The sequence below is a fragment of the Salvelinus sp. IW2-2015 genome, linkage group LG8 (genome assembly GCF_002910315.2).
Source record: "Salvelinus sp. IW2-2015 linkage group LG8, ASM291031v2, whole genome shotgun sequence".
NCBI lineage: Eukaryota > Metazoa > Chordata > Actinopteri > Salmoniformes > Salmonidae > Salvelinus > Salvelinus sp. IW2-2015.
In genome coordinates, this window is record NC_036848.1 from 51,967 (window position 1) to 72,052 (window position 20,086).

Below are 20,086 nucleotides of genomic sequence, written 5' to 3' on the forward strand. Positions count from 1 at the left end.
GACACCAAATACATCTATAGTATGAAATACACCTGTATTCAGCTGACACACCAAATACATCTACAGTATGAAATACACCTGTATTCAGCTGACACACCAGATACATCTACAGTATGAAATACACCTGTGTACAGCTGACACCAAATACATCTACAGTATGAAATACACCTGTGTACAGCTGACACCAAATACAGTATGAAATACACCTGTATTCAGCTGACACACCAAATACAGATGTATGATTTTGATTTGATCACTCTTTTGTTGCTGAGAATGTGGCTGCACAGCAGGAAATGCAAACGTGTAGTGTATTCAAGGCTTCTGAAGTTTGTCATTTCCACTTGAATTCCCATTTCCTGTTGCTGCAGCTACAGTATGACATACTCTACAAAAGTATGTGGACACCCTTTAAAATGAGTGGATTCGGCTATTTCAGCCACACCCGTTGCTGACAGGTGTATAAAATTGAGCACACAGCCATGCAATCTCCATAGACAAACATTAGCAGTAAAATGGCCTTACTGAAGAGCTCAGTGGCTTTCAACGTGGCACCGTCATAGGATGCCACCTTTCTAACAAGTCGGTTCATCAAATTTCTACCCTGCTAGAGCGGCCCAGGTCAACTGTAAGTGCTGTTATTGTGAAGTGGAAACGTCTAGGAGGAACAACAGCTTAGGCCAAACAAGCTCACAGAACGGGACCGCCGAGTGCTGAATCCCGTAGCGCATAAAAATCGTCTGTCATCGGTTGTAACACTCACTATCGAGTTACAAACTGCCTCTGGAAGCAACGTCAGCGCAAGAACTGCTTGTCGGGAGCTTCATGAACTGGGTTTCTATGGCCAAGCAGCCACACACAAGCCTAAGATCACCATGCGCAATGCCAAGCATCGGCTGGAGTGGTGTGAAGCTCGCTGCCATTGGACTCGGAGCAGTGGAAACTTGTTCTCTGGAGTGATGAATCACGCTTCACCATCTGACTGACGAATCTTGGTTTGGCGGATGCCAGGAGAACGCTACCTGCCCCAATACATAGTGCTAACTGTAAAGTTTGGTGGAGGAGGAATAATAGTCTGGGGTTGTTTTTCATGGTTCGGGCTAGGCCCCTTAGTTCCAGTGAAGGGAAATCTTAATGCTAGAATGACATTCTAGATGTTTCTGTGCTTCTAACTTTGTGGCAACAGTTTGGGGAAGGCCCTTTCCTGTTTCAGCATGACAATGCCCCCGTTCACAAAGCGAGGTCCATACAGAAATGGTTTTCCGAGATCGGTGTAGAAGAACTTGACTGGCCTGCACAGAGCCCTGACCTCAACCCCATCGAATACCTTTGGGATGAATTGGAACGCCGACTGCGAGCCAGGCCTAATCGCCCAACATCAGTGCCCGACCTCACTAATGCTCTTCAATCAATCAATCAATCAATCAAATGTATTTATAAAGCCCTTCTTCATCAGCTGATGTCACAAAGTGCTGTACAGAAACCCAGCCTAAAACCCCAAACACCTAGCAATGCAGGTGTAGGAGCACGGTGGCTAGGAAAAACTCCCTAGAAAGGCCAGAACCTAGAAAGAAACCTAGAGAGGAACCAGGCTATGAGGGGTGACCAGTCCTCTTCTGGTTGTGCCGGTTGGAGATTATAACAGAACATGGCCAAGATGTTCACATGTTCATAGATGACCAGCAGGGTCAAATAATACTAATCACAGTGGTTGTAGAGGGTGCAACAGGTCAGCACCTCAGGAGTAAATGTCAGTTGGCTTTTCATAGCCGATCATTCAGAGTATCTCTACCGCTCTTGCTGTCTCGAGAGAGTTGAAAACAGCAGGTCTGGGACAGGTAGCACGTCCGGTGAACAGGTCAGGGTTCCATAGCCGCATGGCTGAATGGAAGCAAGTCCCTGCAACAATGTTCCAACATCTAATGGAAAGCCTTCCCAGAAGAGTGGCGGCTGTTATAGCAGCAAATGGGGGACCAACACCATATTAATGCCCATGATTTTGGAATGAGATGTTTGACGAGCAGGTGTCCACATACTTCTGGTCATGTGGTGTATGACATACACAGCATGATCCAGTGAAATCCTGGTTGTGTTATTAACTGTCTGTGTTCTTACTGTCTTCAGCTTACGGCTCAGACATCGAGGAGGACGTTACAGGAGAGACCTCAGGGCACTTTAAGAAGATGCTGGTTGTTTTACTCCAGGTAAGTTGTTTTACAAGGTCACAGCCATGGAAACAGGACATGTAATTGATCTAAATGTGATTTGACTATTTGAAAGGCTGTCAATAGCTTGTTTTCTAGTTTTCGTTTTTTTTCGTAAGTAGATCTAGTCTGGGTACCAATCTGTTACCTAACTTGTTGTTGTCCTAACCAAGGCATTTGTATAGCTGTTTAGTCAGACTTCGTGTGTGTGTGTGTGTGTGTGTGTGTGTGTGTGAAGTGTGTGTGTGGTGTGTGTGTGTGTGTGTGTGTGTGTGTGTGTGTGTGTGTGTGTGTGTGTGTGTGTGTGGTGTGTGTGTGTGTGTGTGTGTGTGTGTGTGGGTGTTCCAGGGAACCAGAGATGAACCAGGAGTAGTGCATGCAGACCTAATAGAGGAGGACGCTCAGGCGAAGTGTTTAAAGCAGTAGAACACGTTCACCATAATAGAAATACCAAACATTTGTTACCCTTCCTAACCCTATCAACCTCACCCCTGTTCTTCCTGTCTCTAACTATCCCTTTTCAACACTTTTCAACACTTTTCAGGTGCTGTTTGCAGCCGGGGAGGAGCAATGGGGCACAGAGGAGTCCATATTCATTATGTTGCTGGGAAACCGCAGTTTCGACCACCTCCAGATGGGTGAGTATAACACTGGGGTACATAAACATGAGGCTGAGAGCGACAACAGTATCATGACCTCAGCCTGACCAGAACACTGGCTAGGTCCCAAATGGCACCCTACTCCCTACATAGTGCGCGGTCTATAACCCATAGATGTTAACAGTAGTGCACTATGTAACGAATAGGGTTCCATTTGGAACGCATCCATTGTGACGTCAGTGTGACATTTACTAGTGTGAATCGGTCATTTCTTCTCACACCCACAACACACAGGGATCCTGGTTGTATCAGGCTGTTGAGTTATGTGTCTGTGGTCTGGTCTCAGTAGTTCACTGACTAGGATACCATGCCAGGGAATGACTCCGTTCTCTGTCTTCTTCCTGCAGTGTTTGATAAGTACCAGGAGATAGCAGAGACGTCCATAGAGGACAGTATCAAGAATGAGCTGTCTGGGGACTTTGAGAGACTCATGTTGTCTGTCGGTACGTGTTGACTCCTTCTGAGAGCAAACATGAAAATCCTTTCGCCTGGTTAAAAATCAGACGGAATCAACTTCAAATCAAATTGAACACCACCGTTGAGTACACTCACTGTCGTTTAGTCTGGTCTAATCATACCTAGTCAAGTCATCCACGAACTCTTATTTCAACATGTCTGTCTTGTGCTCACTGTCTCCTACAGTCCAGTGCATCAGGAGTGTACCTATGTACTTCGCCAAGCGTCTCTACAAGTCTATGAAGGTAAAATCAACTGCTTATTCTTATTAAAGTCTTTCAGTCTCAGCTGCGCTCATATCAACCTCAATCTGACCAACAAGCTCTCTATTCAATTCAAGGGGCTTTATTGGCATGGGAAACATACAGTATGTTTACATTGCCAAAGCAAGTGAAATGGATAAACAAAACTGAAATAAACAATAAAAAGTGAACAGTAAATCTCTCTCTCTCTCTCTCGCCATCCCTCCTTCACTCCAGGGTCTTGGTACGCAAGACAACACTCTGATCAGGATCATGATCTGTCGTTCTGAGATAGACATGCTGGATATCCGGGAGTGCTTCCGTATGTGCTATGAGAAGTCCCTSTACAATATGATCAAGGTGATACAACTTAACTTATCTTAAACCCGTATATGCTTTGATCCTATAGATTGTAACCTCTAGACGTTACAATGCCTCTTATTTGAAGTTCTGTCTTAGTTCTTCGTCACCTTGTCTAGTGACTGAGATAACAGTAACATTATGACTCTATACTGTCTATCTCCCTGTCTGTCTATCTGTCTATCTCCCTGTCTATCTAACTAGCTATCTCCCTGTCTATCTAACTAGCTATCTCCCTGTCTATCTAACTAGCTATCTCCCTGTCTATCTAATTAGCTATCTCCCTGGCTATCTAACTAGCTATCTCCCTGTCTATCTAACTAGCTATCTCCCTGTCTATCTGTATATATCTGTCTAACTGGCTGTATGTATATCTAACTAGCTATCTCTCTGTCTGTCTAACTAGCTATCTCCCTGTCTATCTGTCTATATCTCTGTCTATCTGGCTGTCTAACTAGCATCTGTAGATCTAACTAGCTATCTAACTAACTATCTGTAAATCTCCCTGTCTATCTAACTAGCTATATGTCTATCTAACTAAATATCTGTATATCTAACGAGCTATCTAACTAACTATCTGTACATCTCCCTGTCTATCTAACTACCTATATGTCTATCTAACTAAATATCTGTCTATCTAACTAGCTATATGTATATCTGCATATCTCCATGTCTGTCTAACTAGCTATATGTCTATCTAACTAGCTATATCCCTGTTTATCTGTATGTCTCTCCATCTATCTGTCTATCTAACAAGCTACTGTATCTCTCTATCTGTCTATCCAACAAGCTATATCTCTATCTGTATATTTCCCTATCTAACTAGCTATCTGTCTATCTGTACATCTCCATGTCTGTCTAACTAGCTATCTGTATATCTAACTAGCTGTCTGTCTATCTGTATATCTAACTAGCTATCTGTATATCTAACTAGCTGTCTGTCTATCTGTATATCTAACTAGCTGTCTGTCTATCTGTCTATCTAACTAGCTGTCTGTCTAACTAGCTGTCTGTCTATCTAACTAGCTATCTGTATATCTAACTAGCTATCTGTATATCTAACTAGCTATCTGTATATCTAACTAGCTATCTGTATATCTAACTAGCTATCTGTATATCTGTATATCTAACTAGCTATCTGTATATCTAACTAGCTATCTGTATATCTAACTAGCTGTCTGTCTATCCCTATATCTCCCTATCTCCCTGTCTATCTGTATATATCTCTGTCTATCTAGCATCTGTAGATTTAACTGGCTATATGCTCAAGCCTAACTAGCTATCTAACTAACTATCTGTACATCTCCCTGTCTATCTAACTAGCTATATTTCAATCTAACTATCTGTATATCTCCATGTCTGTCTAACTAGCTATATGTCTATCTAACTAGCTATCAACTAACTATCTGTATATCTACATGTCTGTCTAACTAGCTATATGTCTATCTAACTAGCTATCTAACTAACTATCTGTATATCTCCATGTCTGTCTAACTAGCTATATGTCTATCTAACTAGCTATCTAACTAACTATCTGTATATCTACATGTCTGTCTAACTAGCTATATGTCTATCTAACTAGCTATCTAACTAACTATCTGTATATCTCCATGTCTGTCTAACTAGCTATATGTCAATCTAACTCATCTGATATCTCCATGTCTGTCTAACTAGCTATATGTCTATCTAACAGCTATCAACTAACTATCTGATATTCTCCATGTCTGTCTAACTAGCTATATGTCTATCTAACTAGCTATCTAACTAACTATCTATATATCTCCATGTCTATCTAACTAGCTATATGTCTATCTAACTACTATATGTCTATCTAACTAGCTATCTAACTAACTATCTGCATATCTCCATGTCTGTCTAACTAGCTATATGTCTATCTAACTAGCTATATGTCTATCTAACTAGCTATCTAACTAACTATCTGTATATCTCCATGTCTATCTAACTAGCTATATGTCTATCTAACTAGCTAATGTCATCTAACTAGCTATCTAACTAACTATCTGCATATATCCATGTCTATCTAACTAGCTATATGTCATCTAACTAGCTATCTAACTAACTATCTGCATATCTCCATGTCTGTCTAACTAGCTATATGTCTATCTAACTAGCTATCTAACTAACTTCTGTATATCTCCATGTCTATCTAACTAGCTATATGTCTATCTAACTAGCTATCTACTAACTATCTGTATATCTCCATGTCTATCTAACTAGCTATATGTCTATCTAACTAGCTATATGTCTATCTAACTAGCTATCTAACTAACTATCTGCATATCTCCATGTCTGTCTAACTAGCTATATGTCTATCTAACTAGCTATATGTCTATCTAACTAGCTATTGTCTGTCTAACTAGCTTATATGTCTATCTAACTAGCTATATGTCTATCTAACTAGCTATCTAACAACTATCTGCATATCTCCATGTCTGTCTAACCAGCTATATGTCTATCTAACTAGCTATATGTCTATCTAACTAGCTATATGTCTGTCTAACTAGCTATATCCCTGTCTATATGTATGTCTCTGTATATCTAACAAGCTACTGTATCTCTCTATCTGTCTGTCCAACTAGCTATCTGTCTATCTAACTAGCATATATCCTATCTGTATATCTCCCTGTCTATCTAACTAGCTAAATGTATATCTGTCCGTCTAACTAGCTATCTGTCTAACTATCTCCCTATCTCCCTGTCTGTCTAACTAGCTATATGTCTATCTAACTAGCTATATGTCTATCTAACTAGTTATCTTCTATCTAAAATAGCTATCTGTCTATCTAAAATAGGCGTATTCATGGTTCAAACTGCACAAAGATCCAAACAACCAAACTTGTTCCTCAAATGCATGATCAATATAACCATTTATTGTAGCTCTGCTGTCTCTACTTTTATCCAATGTAAAAAAAACCACCATTTAAGTGACTACATTAAGACCGAAATCCAGTGCGTACAACAGTCACACCTACTCTTGCCTGCGGTATGCCATTTAGCAAAATCAAAATGGCCATCTTTATTGCTTATTTCTGCTCGCACATCAGACTCATTTTGTGGCTTCAGTTGCCATCTTCTCCACTAGGATAAAGAAGAAGCAATTCAAGAACAGGACAACAATTCTCTTCCAGGGCCAAGACACCACTCACTGATGATGTTGCAGCTACTTTTCCTCAGTGTAAGCCAGTCCTACTCTACATCTATCTGTAAATTATGATAAACCATTACAAATCATGATGGCCATGCCAAACTTTTCTGCCAAAAAACCTTGACTTTCATTGCTACATTCATTACTTGTTTGGCTACCATCGACAATTAGTGTTGCACTTCTATTGTCAAATCCTGATGAAATTTGAGCTGTTCCTCCGAATGTGTTGCAACTAAATGTAATTTCCTGTAAAGGAAAACATAGTATGCACATCCCTAATACACTCATCTGAAAGCAAAGAAACACTGTAGGCGGACTTCTTTTTCACAAAATACAAACACAAGGGCCCTGTCAATTTTCAACAGGCTGGGGACTCCCACCTTTTGGCCTCGGCCTTTCTTATCCCGTTTGTGACTATTACACCCCAAACGAACGGCTTACTTGGGCTCAAGCAAAAAACGACACTTTACTTATGTTATGATTCTACTACAAATAATCACCTCAACCAGGGAGATGAAGGAGGGCAAGGGAACCTATTCAAAGCCTACATCATTTATAAAATAAAAATAAGTGTGAACCAGGTGAACAGGAAACAGGGGAGAAAAACAAGAGGCGGGGGAAACAGGAGAGCGAACGGGGGGAACCAAGGGGGCGGGGGGGAACCCGAGGTCCCACACAGAAAAAAAACAAGATACTGCTTTAAGATATTTCTTCACCAGTCGCCCTAACACGGTATATGGACCAAAACGAAAAAAACGGTGGGGGTTTATAATTCTACTATAAGGGCAGGGGGGGGGTGGTATTAAAAAACCTTAAATAAAAAAGTCAAAAAAGTTTAACCAAAAATATTTTTTAAAAATGTAAATTTTGGAAAAGGGGAATTGAAAACCTTCAAAAGGGAAAATTGTTAAACGAGTAAATAAAAAAAGAGAATTATTGATTTTTTTTTTTTTATTGACATAATTGGGAAAAAAAACCATCTTTATATCTCCCTGTTTATCTAACTAGCTATACTCTCCCTCACCGGTCGGTCGGTCCTGTTCTCTGTTGTGGTGAGGTCTATTTGTACCTGCCGTCCCTGTACCCCCTAACTATTGCTCTTTTTCTTTGATTATTCTTTAAACCACGCTGTTAGTTATATATTAACTAGCTATCTGTCTAGCTAACTAAACTGAGTTTAAATGTATTTGGCTAAGGTGTATGTAAACTTCTGACTTCACTGATTATCTCCCGTCATATTTATGTGTCTCTGTCTACTGTCTATCTAACTTAGCTATATGTATTATCTGTATCTCTACCCTTCGTCATACCTGTCTATCTCCCTGTCTATCCAACTAGCCATCTGTCTATCCAACTAGCCATCTGTCTATCCAACTAGCCATCTGTCTATCCAACTAGCCATCTGTCTATCTAACTAGCCATCTGTCTGTCTAACTAGCCATATGTCTGTCTAACTAAATATCTGCTTATCTAACGATATATCTGTCTATCTAACTAACTATCTAGCTAACTAGCTATCTGTCTAACTAGCTATCTGTCGAACTAGCTATATGCCTATCTGTATAGCTCCCTTTCTGTCTAACTAGCGATCTGTTTGTCGAACTAGCTATCTGTCTATCTGTACATCTCCATGTCTATCTAACTTGCTATCTGTATAGCTGTATATCTCCCTGTCTATCCAACTAGCTATGCGTCTATCTATCTAGCTGTCTGTCTATCTGTATATGTCCCTGTCTATCTGTATATGTCCATTTCTATTTAACTAGCTGTCTGTCTATCTAACTAGCTGTCTGTCTATCTAACTAGCTGTCTGTCTATCTAACTAGCTGTCTGTCTATCTAACTAGCTGTCTGTCTATATGTCCCTGTCCAGCTAACTCACTATCTGTATGTCTCCCTGACTGTATATATTTTTAACATGGTGTCCTAATGTTCCGTCTGGTCTTCTACCCATCAGGAAGACACATCAGGAGATTACAAGAGGACTCTGCTCGCCCTGTGTGGTGGAGATGATGAGTAAGTTAGTTACTGCTGATTGATGGAGCTTATCATTACTGGGGTTTTTTAGTAGTTCATTTTCACCGCTTGGGGGTGACATTGCACCATCTCAATTTATCCACAGTTGGCAGATTCGACAATGTCTTTTTCTGAGAAAACATTAAGTCAAGGAGCTGAAACCCAAAGCTTCCCTAAAAAGTGAGAGAATTTCGAATGAAATGTGGTCATAGTTCAGGAATGAGTCAGAGGAGAAATACTGTTCATATATAACTCTCAACGGGCAAGCCTGAAGGGTCAGAACAGGGTCTGCTTATAGTGTAAGGGGTGGGGGAGTGCTAAGCTGACATAAGGAATTGTGCTGCTGCTATCGATATTGTGGTCATACTAAGATGGTCATACTGTGAATAATTTTGCTATTTGATTTTGAATTGTATGACCCCTTTATGTATCAATATTTTTTTTTTWAATTTTAAAAAGAGGTATTTGATAAAATAACAATTTTGGCCTTTACTACTAAAGCCGATAGAAACGCATTGAATAACACATTCATACATGTCAAAAAAGGACAGTCAGAAAATAAATCATAAAAGCAAGGTTCTGAAGTGTCTATGTTATATCTAGGCGATACAGTGCATTCAGAAAGTATTCAGACCCCTTCCCTTTTTCAAAATGTTGTTACGTTACAGCCTTATTCTAAAATGGATTCAATTATATATTTTTTCCTCATCAATCTACACACAATACCCCATAATGACATCACAATACCCCATAATGACATCAAAATACCCCATAATGACAAAGTGAAAACAGGTTTTTAGAAATACCTCATTTARATAAGTATTCAGACCCTTTGCTATGAGACTCAAAATGGAGCTCAGGTGCATCCTGTTTCCATTGATCATCCTTGAGATGTTTCTACAACTTGATTGGAGTCCACATGTGGTAAATTCAATTGATTGGACATGATTTGGAAAGGCACACACCTGTCTATAAAAGGTCCCACAGTTGACAGTGCATGTCAGAGCAAAAACCAAGCCATGAGGTCGAAGGATTTGTCCGTAGAGCTCTGAGACAGGATTGTGTCGAGGCACAGATCTGGGGAAGGATACCAAAACATTTCTGCAGTATTGAAGGTCCCCAAGAACACAGTGGCCTCCATCATTCTTAAATGGAAGAAGTTTGGAACCACCAAGACTCTTCCTAGAGCTGGCTGCCCGGRCAAACTGAGCAATCGGGGGAGAAGGGCCTTGGAGGTGACCAAGTACCCGATGTCTCCCGACACTTGTGGGGGTCGTAGAGCAAAACGGAAAACGCCATCGTGAGAGGCTCATCTTTCCATATAGTGGTCATAATAGTTTGTAGTTCACACCATTTGGACACTACAGACATTTTACGCGACAAGACCAATTTTCGGTATGTCTCGTGGTCTGACAGACACCGCTGTAGCTCTGCCACCGTCCACCACAGATGCGGACGTGCGACATGGACGGATGAGGTGGATTGAGACGCATCCAATGGTATCTCTAGTTTAAACTGACYGATTTTYATGGGGATTTTTTTGGTTATTTAACTTAGATTGACATACCTGTGCGTTAATCAACTCTAAGGGGTTAAAACAGCCATAAACCCCCGTTGTGACAGGGGAAATGGAAGCTTGTTGTGTGCAACAGGGAGTGGCAATGCAAGCTTCACACATTTTTTAAAATATTTTCTTTGCTAAAATATTTATATTCGGGTAACGATGACGTGGACGTGGATTTTAAGGCAGCCCCCGGCACCTCTCTGAGTCAGAGGAAAATGCGGAAGACACATTTGGTTTGAATGCATTCACTTGTGCAACTGAATTCCCCATTTCCTTCCTATTTATGGGTAACAMGGTTGACGTGTTATGCTTGACCCACTCGTTTTTRCACCACAAAACACCAGGAAATATCCAGAAAGAGTACAACCCAGCTCACATGCTTTTACACTATGAATTGATTATTCAATGTTTCTTTAGAAAACAAAAGTTCTAAAGCAATAGTTAATTAAACTAGTTAATAAAACTGGAGTTCAGTTCACGTAACAGGGTTGACCTTAAAATTAGGGACAGATATATATATATATATATTAATCACTGATCAAATTAAATAAATAATTATCCTAAGAAAGGATTTGTAACTGTAGCAAGCCTTTTTTCATATAAATAAATCAGATTTATTGAATTCTCCATGTGGTCTATACTAAAGGGCACTTCATTTAATATAACAGGCTTTCGAAAAAATACAATATTGGTGCACAATTTCTACTTAAAATATCAAAGGGACGCAAAAAGGTACTCTTTTCGGAGAACGACACAGCTACTTTAGGGAAGTATTATTAGGAGAGAAAACAGAGATGTCAAGAGAACATGATGTCGTGTGGAACATGTCAGATCTCAGAATAGCATATCTTATCTTGGAAATGAACCCAGTGTGTATTAGATAGTCAGTTCTCTGTGGTTTTGTTGTTGGGGGGTCAGGGTTAGCTCTGTGGTTTTGTTGTTTGGGAGGGGTCAGGGTTAGCTCTGTGGTTTTGTGTTTGGGGTCAGGGTTAGCGTTGTGTTTTTGTTGTTGGGGAGTCCAGGTTAGCTTGTGGTTTTGTGTTGGGGGGTCAGGGTTAGCTCTGTGGTTATTGTTTGTTGGGGGGGTTCCTAGGTTTTAGATCTGTGGTTTTGTTTTGGGGGGGGGGTCAGGGTTAGCTCTGTGGTTTTGTTGTTGGGGGGGTCAGGGTTAGCTCTGTGGTTTTGTTGTTGGGGGGTAGGGTAGCTCTGTGTTTTGTTGTTGGGGGGGGTCAGGGTTAGCTCTGGGTTTATGTGTGGTTGGGTGGGGTCAGGGTTAGCTCTGTGGTTTTGTTGTTGGGGGGGGGGTCAGGGTTAGCTCTATGTTTTGTTGTTGAGGGGGTCAGGGTTAGCTCTGTGGTTTTTTGTTGTTGGGGGGTCAGGGTTAGCTCTGTGGTTTTGTTGTTGGGGGGGGTGTCAGGGTTAGTCTATGTTTTGTTGTTGAGGAGGGTCAGGGTTAGCTCTGTGGTTTTGTTGTTGGGGGGTCAGGGTTAGCTCTGTTGGTGTTGTTGGGGGGTCAAGGTTAGCTCTGTGTGTTGTGGGGGGGGGGGGTCAGGGTTAGCTCTGTTGGTTTTGTTGTTGGGGGGGGGGGTCAGGGGTTATCTTCTATGTGTTGTGTTTAGGGGGGTCAGGGTTAGCTCTGTGGATTTGTTGTTGGGGGTTAGCTCTGTGGTTTGTTGTTGGGGGGGTCAGGGTTAGCTCTATGTGTTGTTGTTGTGGGGGGGTCAGGGTTAGCTCTGTGGATTTGTTGTTGGGGGGGTTAGCTCTGTGGTTTGTTGTAGGAGAGTCAGAGTTAGCTCTGTGGTGTGGTTGGGAGGGGGAGGTTAGCTGTTGGTGTTGTTGTGGGGGGGTCAGAGATTTAGCTCTGTGGTTGTTGTTGTTGGGGGGGTTCAGAGTTAGCTCTGTGGGTTTTGTTGTGGGGGGGGTCAGGGTTAGCTCTGTGGTTTGTTATTGGGGGTCAGGGTTAGCTCTGTGGTTTTTTGTTGTTGTGGGGGGGTCAGGTTAGCTCTGTGGTTTTGTTTTTGGGGGGTCAGGGTTAGCTCTGTGGTGTTTGTTGTGGGGGGTCAGGGTTAGCTCTGTGGTTTGTTGTTGGGGGGATCAGAGTTAGCTCTGTGTTGTTGTTGTTGGGGGGTCAGAGTTAGCTCTGTGGGTTTTGTTGTTGGGGGGTCAGAGTTAGCTCTGTGGGTGTTGTTGTTGGGGGGTTCAGAGTTAGCTCTGTGGTGGTGTGTTGTTGGGGGGTTCAGAGTTAGCTCTGTGGTTTGTTGTTGTGCAATCTGTGGTTTTGTTGTGGGGGGTGTCAGGTTAGCTCTGTGGTTTTTGTGGGGGGGGGGTCAGGGTTAGCTCTGTGGTTTTGTTGTTGTGGGGGTCAGGGTTAGCTCTGTGGTTTTGGTTGTTGGGGGGTCAGGTGCTCTGGGTTTGTGTTGTGGAGGTTCAGGGTTAGCTCTGTGGTTTTGTTGTTGTGGGGGGGTCAGGGTTAGCTCTGTGGTTTTGTTTGGGGGGTCAGGGTTAGCTCTGTGGTTTTGTTGTTGGGGGGGTCAGAGTTAGCTCTGTGGGTGTGTGTTGTTGGGGGGTCAGAGTTAAGTCTGTGGTTTTTTGTGGGGGGTCAGGGTTAGCTCTGTGGTTTTGTTGTTGTGGGGGGGTCAGGTTAGCTCTTGGTTTGTTGTGGGGGGTCAGGGTTAGCTCTGTGGTGTTGTTGTGGGGGGGTCAGGGTTAGCTCTGTGGTTTGTGGTTGGTGGGGGGTGTTGAGTTGACTCATGATTAGATACATTTTATTATTTAAAGTGTCTGCATCTTCAGGATACCCAGCCCAGATTGGGTTTATAAGCCACTGTCTGTTTTTTGTGATTCACTGTGTTCCGTACTCCTTGACTCATTAGTCTATAATTGGTCATTGCAGCCTTGCAGGAGAGTTCTTCCCAGAGGCTGCTCAGCTAGCCTACAAGATGTGGGAAACACAAGCGCCATGACAAAAGTCCAGGTTTGGCCTGTGCCCTCTGCCCTCTGCCCACACATCCCAAATGCACCCTATTCCCCCATTCAATATGTGTCAAAGGCCCTATTTAGTGCACTAGTGGACTCTGGTCTAAAGTAGCGCACTGTATAGGGTCACATTTGGGACACAGCATTTCAGAGTTGCTCATAGTAAATAGATTGCATGTTTGTTCTGGCTCTGCCATGCATCTCAATACCTTTACAACGATCTCTTCCCTTGCTGTGACCCCTCAACCCCTGTTGATAACTCTACCATCTATTCCCTTGCTGTGACCCCTCAACCCGTGTGATAACTCTACCATCTATTCCCCTTGCTGTGACCCACTGAACGCCAGTGTTGATAACTCTACCATCTATTCCCTTGCTGACCCCTCAACCCCGTGTTGATAACTCTACCCATCTATTCCTTGCTGTGACCCTCAACCGTGTTGATAACTCTAGCCATCATTCCCTTGACTGTGACCCCTCAACCCGTGTTGATAACTCTACCACTCTTCTTCTTGCTGTGACCCCTGACCCGTGTTGATTAACTCTACCATCTCTTCCCTTGCTGTGACCCCTCAACCCGTGTTGATAACTCTACCATCCTTTCCTTGCTGTGACCCCTGAACCCGTGTTGATAACTCTACCATCTATTCCCTTGCTGTGACCCCTCGAACCCGTGTTGATAACTCTACCATCTCTTCCCTTGCTGTGACCCCTCAACCCGTGTTGATAACTCTACCATCTCTTCCCTTGCTGTGACCCCTCAACCCGTGTTGATAACTCTACCATCTCTTCCCTTGCCTGTGACCCCTGAACCCATGTTGATAACTCTACCATCTATTCCCTTGCTTTGACCCCTGAACCCGTGTTGATAACTCTACCATCTATTCCTGCTGTGACCCCTGAACCCGTGTTTGAAACTCTACCATCTCTTCGCCTTGCTGTGACCCCTGAACCCGTGTTGATAACTCTACCATCTCTTCCCTTGCTGTGACCCCTGAACCCGTGTTGATAACTCTACCATCTCTTCCCTTGCTGTGACCCTCAACCCGTGTTGATAACTCTACCATCTATTCCCTTGCTGTGACCCCTCAACCCGTGTTGATAAACTCCACATCTATTCCCTTGCTGTGGCCCCTCAACCCGTGTTGATAACTCTACCATCTCTTCCCTTGCTGTGACCCCTCAAACCCGTGTGATAACTCTACCATTCTCTTCCCTTGCTGTGACCCTGAACCCGTGTTGATAACTCTACCATCTCTTCCCTTGCTGTGACCCCTGAACCCGTGTTGATAACTCTACCATCTCTTCCCTTGCTGTGACCCCTCAAACCCGTGTTGAAACTCTACCATCTATTCCCTTGCTGTGACCCCTCAACCCGGTTGATAACTCTACCATCTATTCCCTTGCTGTGGCCCCTCAACCCGTGTTGATAACTCTACCATCTCTTCCCTTGCTGTGACCCCTCAACCCTGTTGATAACTCTAGACCATCTCTTCCCTTGTCTGTGACCCTGAACCCGTGTTTGATAACTCTACCATCTCTTCCCTTGCTGTGAACCCCTGAACCGTGTTGATACTCTACCATCTCCGCTTGCTGTGCCCTCAACCCGTGTTGACCTGTGCATGTTTTGCTTCTCTGAGTGTGTTGACATTTCAGAAGGAGGATTATGCAATAACGGCTTTGCCTTTACTGTAGATGTGTGTGTGTGTGTGTTGTGTGTGTGTGTGTGTGTGTGGTGTGTGTGTGTGTGTGGTGTGTGTGTGTGGTGTGGTGTGTGTGTGTGTGTGTGTGTGTGTGTGTGTGTGTGTGTGGTGCGTGTGTGTGTGTGTGTGTGTGTGTGTGTGTGTGTGTTTACTATATCTGATTTGTCCCCTGACCCCTCTCATCCTCTCTTCTTCAGCTCAGACCAACCATCCATCCTGCCAGTGATTTTGACCCAGCTGATGATGCTCAGAACCTGAGGAAAGCCATGAAAGGCTTTGGTACATTGCCTCCCATGGAAAACACATGGCCTTCACTCTAACCGTGTTAATGACATTGTTGTAACTGGTTCATACATCATATGATATTGTATGAAACAGATATATGGAAGTGTTTGATAAAACAGTTATTTATAACCATTGTTCCCGCCATGTTTTCAGGCACAGATGAAGATGTCATCATTGACATTGTGGCTAACAGAAGCAACGAGCAGAGACAGGAGATCAGACAGGCCTTTAAGTCCATCCTCGGCAGGGTAAGACAGACATCCCCCGACACTCGCGCTTTACATTGTACTGTGAAACCCACCGTATCCAAAACTCAATSTGTTTGCTGGAATGTGATGACATCATTCCAGTGAGTGGGCGACGCACAGCAGCCATTTTGTGCCAGAGGTTCCACACATGGGCTACAGATGGTCATCTGTTCTGTGTGTTAACTATGACCTCTCCTATAGGACCTGATGAAGGATCTGAAGTCTGAGCTCTCTAAGAACCTGGAGAGGCTGATTATCAGTCTGATGCTGACGCCCGCTGAGTTTGACGCCAAGATGATGAGGAAAGCGATGGAGGTAGGAGGAGATGATGGTGGTCAGTGTATCTACAGCGCATTCGTAAAGGATTCAGACCCCTTGACTTTTTCCACATTTTGTTATGTTACAGCCTTATTCTAAAATTTATGAAATTACTTTTTTTCCGCCCTCATAATCTACACACAATAACCCATAATGACATCACAAATACCACATAATGACATCACAATACCCCCTATGACATCACAATACCCATAATGACATCCAACAAATACCCATAATGAATCACAATACCCAATAATGAAAAAGGAAAATTTATGTTTGCAAATTTATATTTAAAAAAAATTATATAAAAAAAAACAACCCTGAATCAGGAGTAAAGAACTATGTTCAGTATTTCCAGTTGGTAGGGCGGGGCTTTGTGCTCGTCTCTGTGTGTGTGGGAGACATGCTGGTAGAAATTAGGGACAACGATTGAAGTTTCCCTGATTAAAGTCCCCGACCACTAGAGCGCTGCCTCTGGATGAGCGTTTTCCTGTTTGCTTATGGTAGTATACAGTGTACAGTTACGAACAACGCGGAAAATTAATAGCCTGTAAGACGGCAGCCTTCCCCTCAGGCACTAGAATGTTTTTTCTTGTCATTATTGGGTATTGTATGTCGATTGCTGAAGGAAAAAACTGTAACGTATTTTCCGAATGCACTGTATATATATAGAATAAATTTACACACTCTGAATGTTTGTGAAGGATCTCTCGGTATGATACATATCTAGTAGACAAGTCTTAGTAGAGGGGAGAGAGAGAGAGAGAGCGAGAGAGAGAGAGAGAAGAGAGAGAGAGAGAGAGAGAGAGAGAGAGAGAGAGAGAGAGAGAGAGAGAGAGAGAGAAGAGAGAGAGAGAGAGAGAGAGGAGAGAGAGAGAGAGAGAGAGAGAGAGAGAGAGAGAGAGAGAGAGAGGAGAGAGAGAGAGAGAGAGAGAGAGAGAGAGAGAGAGAGAGAGAGAGAGAGGAGAGAGAGAGAGAGAAGAGAGAGAGAGAGAGAGAGAGAGAGAGAGAGAGAGAGGAGAGAGAGAGAGAGAGAGAGAAAGAGAAAGAGAAAAATTGCGTCAGCCTGGCAGACACAGTGTTGACCAAGGTAGGCGTTTCCATGTTGACTAACTCCAAAGATTCTAAAAGATAATCTCAGCATTTAGAAGACATGCAATGGATTTGATGTTTGGCTGCTCAAACAAACCAGATTGACAACACCCCTTTCCTATTTTTCCAGGGGGCGGGACAGTGAACACGCTCTAATTGAGATCCTTGTAACCAGGAGCACGAAGAGATCCAGGCCATGAACGCAGCCTACCAGGATGGTGAGGCCTATAGCGCACTTTAATCCTTAGTTACTGTTACTAGCCGGCCTCCACCCAGTACCGCCCTAAACATTATTTACTGTTACTAGCTGGCCTCCACCCGTAACCCTGCCCTGAACATTATTTACTGTTACTAGCCGGCCTCCACCAGTACCTGCCCTGAACCTTAGTTACTGTTACTAGCCGGCTCCACCCGTACCTGCCCTGAACCTTAGTTACTGTTACTAGCCGGCCTCCACCCAGTACCCTGCTTGAACCTTAGTCACTGAACTGCCTTACAGCCTGTACTCTACCCCTAGGCTTCCCAAAGTCGGTCTGGGCAGCAGTAGTTATATAGGAGGAGCCTTGACTAGAAATACAGATAATATACATATGAAATGGATAACCCTGCTCTGCCTGCACCTTAGAGGGTGCTGCCTATGTCATAGTCATGGAACACTGGTCATGCTGTTTTCTCATTTCATATGTATAAGCTGTATTCTAGTCAAGCTCATCCTATAGAACTATGCTGTACACATTCCATATACTGTCTATACACACCAGTATTACTACAGTATGTGCTGTGTATAATACAGTACCAGTAAAAGTTTGGACACACCTACTCATTCAAGGGTTTTTCTTTATCTTTACTATGGTGTATCGCTGCAGAATGCTGTGGTAGCCATGCTGGTTAAGTGTGCCTTGAATTCTAAATAAATCACAGACAGTGTCACCAGCAAAGCACCTACACCTCTCTCCATGCTTCACGGTGGAACTACACATGCGGAGATCATCCGTTCACCTACTCTGAGTCTCACAAGACACGGGGTTGGAACCAAAAATGTCAAATTTGGACTCATCAGACCAAAGGACAGATTTCCACCGGTCTAATGTCCATTGTTTGTGTTTCTTGTCCAAGCAAGTCTCTTCATCTTATTGGTGTCCTTTAGTAGTGGTTTCTTTGCAGCAATTCAACCATGAAGGCCTGATTCACACAGTCCTCCTCTGAACAGTTGATGTTGAGATGTGTCTGTTACTTGAACTCTGTGAAGCATTTATTTGGGCTGCAATTTCTGAGGCTGGTAACTCTAATGAACGTATCCTCTGCAGCAGAGGTTACTCTGGGTCTTCCATTCCTTGGCGGTCCTCATGAGAGCCAGGTTCATCATAGCGCTTGAATGGTTTTTGCGACTGCACTTTCTGACTGACCTTCATGTCTTAAGTAATGATGAATGTCGTTTCTCTTTGCTTATTTGAGCTGTTCTTGCCATAATATGGACTTGTTTTTTTACCAAATAGGAATATCTCTTATACGCACCCCTTCCATGTCAATACACAGATGATTGGCACAAACGCATTTAGAAGGAAAGAAATTCCACAAATTAATTTTATACAAGGCACACCTGTTGATTGAAATGCATTCGAGGTGACTGTCTCATGAAGCTGGTTGAGAGAATGTCAAGAGTGTGCAAAGCTGTCATCAAGGCAAAGGGTGGCTACTTTGAAGAATCTCAAATATAAAAATAATTTTTTTGGGTTACTACATGATTCCATATCTGTTATTTCATGGTTATGATGTCTTCACTATTATTCTACAATGTAGAAAATAGTAAAAATAAAGAAAAACCCTTGAATGAGTAGGTGTGTCCAAACTTTTGACTGGTACTGTATATGCATATAGCAATTATTGGTACCATGATATTTATATTACGGACTCTGACTTCGCTCGTTCTGATATTTCTTATTTTCTTAATTTTTTTATTTGTTGCGGTATTTGTGTGTATTTGTTTTTTGTATTGTTAAGTAATACTACACTGTTGGAGCTAGAAACATCCGCATTTCTCTGCACCTGCGATAACATCTGCATAATATGTGTACACTAACTAATACAATTTGATTTGTTCTTTGAACTGTAGTACCTATTGTTGCCTTTAGGGGGAGCCAGTTGTTCTAGTAGCTGTTACTAAACCATAACACACTAAAGCATTAAAAGGGTATTGTAGCTATAAACACCTAATGATGCATGAATAATAACCATGTATTYACCTTGGTCTGATGTCTTGCAGGCTATAAAAAGAGCATGGAGGAAGCTATCCAATCGGACACCTCAGGACGCTTCAGTCAGATCCTCACATCGTTGGTGCAGGTAACGTTTATTTCCTCATACATCTACAAAACAAAGGGCCATAATATGGCCGTCCATATCTATTCTATAGGAGTGAGTGAAGTCTATTCTACATTAAAAAAAAAACTGTTGTGCTCTTCCTCCCCCCAGGGGGCGAGAGAGCAGGGTCCAGCCGACTGGGACAGAGCACTGGTGGACGCCCAGGTGAGTACATCATGCAACATGACTGTCGCTCGTTCCATTTTCAATGGGGTTTYTTGTGGAATATTGTTGATGCTCTTTTCAGGAACTGGCCGATGCCTGTAACGAAGACTCTGACGACATGGAGATTAAGTTCATGAGTATCCTCTGTACCAGGAGCTTCCCACATCTCAGGAGAGGTACCAGAGAAATACTGTTTTATCACTACTGACCACATCCCAGAGAGTTACCAGAGAAACACTGTTTATCACTACTGACCACATCTCAGGAGAGGT

General features: G+C 42.8%; 1 protein-coding gene across 1 annotated transcript in view; it reads left to right on the top strand.

Annotated features, from left to right (window-relative positions):
• LOC111967064 (annexin A6-like) overlaps window positions 1-20,086 on the top strand; it is a 38,295-nt gene that overhangs the window by 13,664 nt on the left and 4,545 nt on the right. The window contains 17 exon segments of the mRNA XM_070444638.1: window positions 2,109-2,201; window positions 2,550-2,606; window positions 2,746-2,839; window positions 3,208-3,303; window positions 3,503-3,561; window positions 3,796-3,918; window positions 9,041-9,099; window positions 13,557-13,611; window positions 13,614-13,637; window positions 15,540-15,621; window positions 15,781-15,875; window positions 16,077-16,213; window positions 17,431-17,465; window positions 17,468-17,506; window positions 19,552-19,631; window positions 19,761-19,814; window positions 19,897-19,990. Coding sequence (XP_070300739.1) covers window positions 2,109-2,201; window positions 2,550-2,606; window positions 2,746-2,839; window positions 3,208-3,303; window positions 3,503-3,561; window positions 3,796-3,918; window positions 9,041-9,099; window positions 13,557-13,611; window positions 13,614-13,637; window positions 15,540-15,621; window positions 15,781-15,875; window positions 16,077-16,213; window positions 17,431-17,465; window positions 17,468-17,506; window positions 19,552-19,631; window positions 19,761-19,814; window positions 19,897-19,990 — 1,276 coding nt within the window.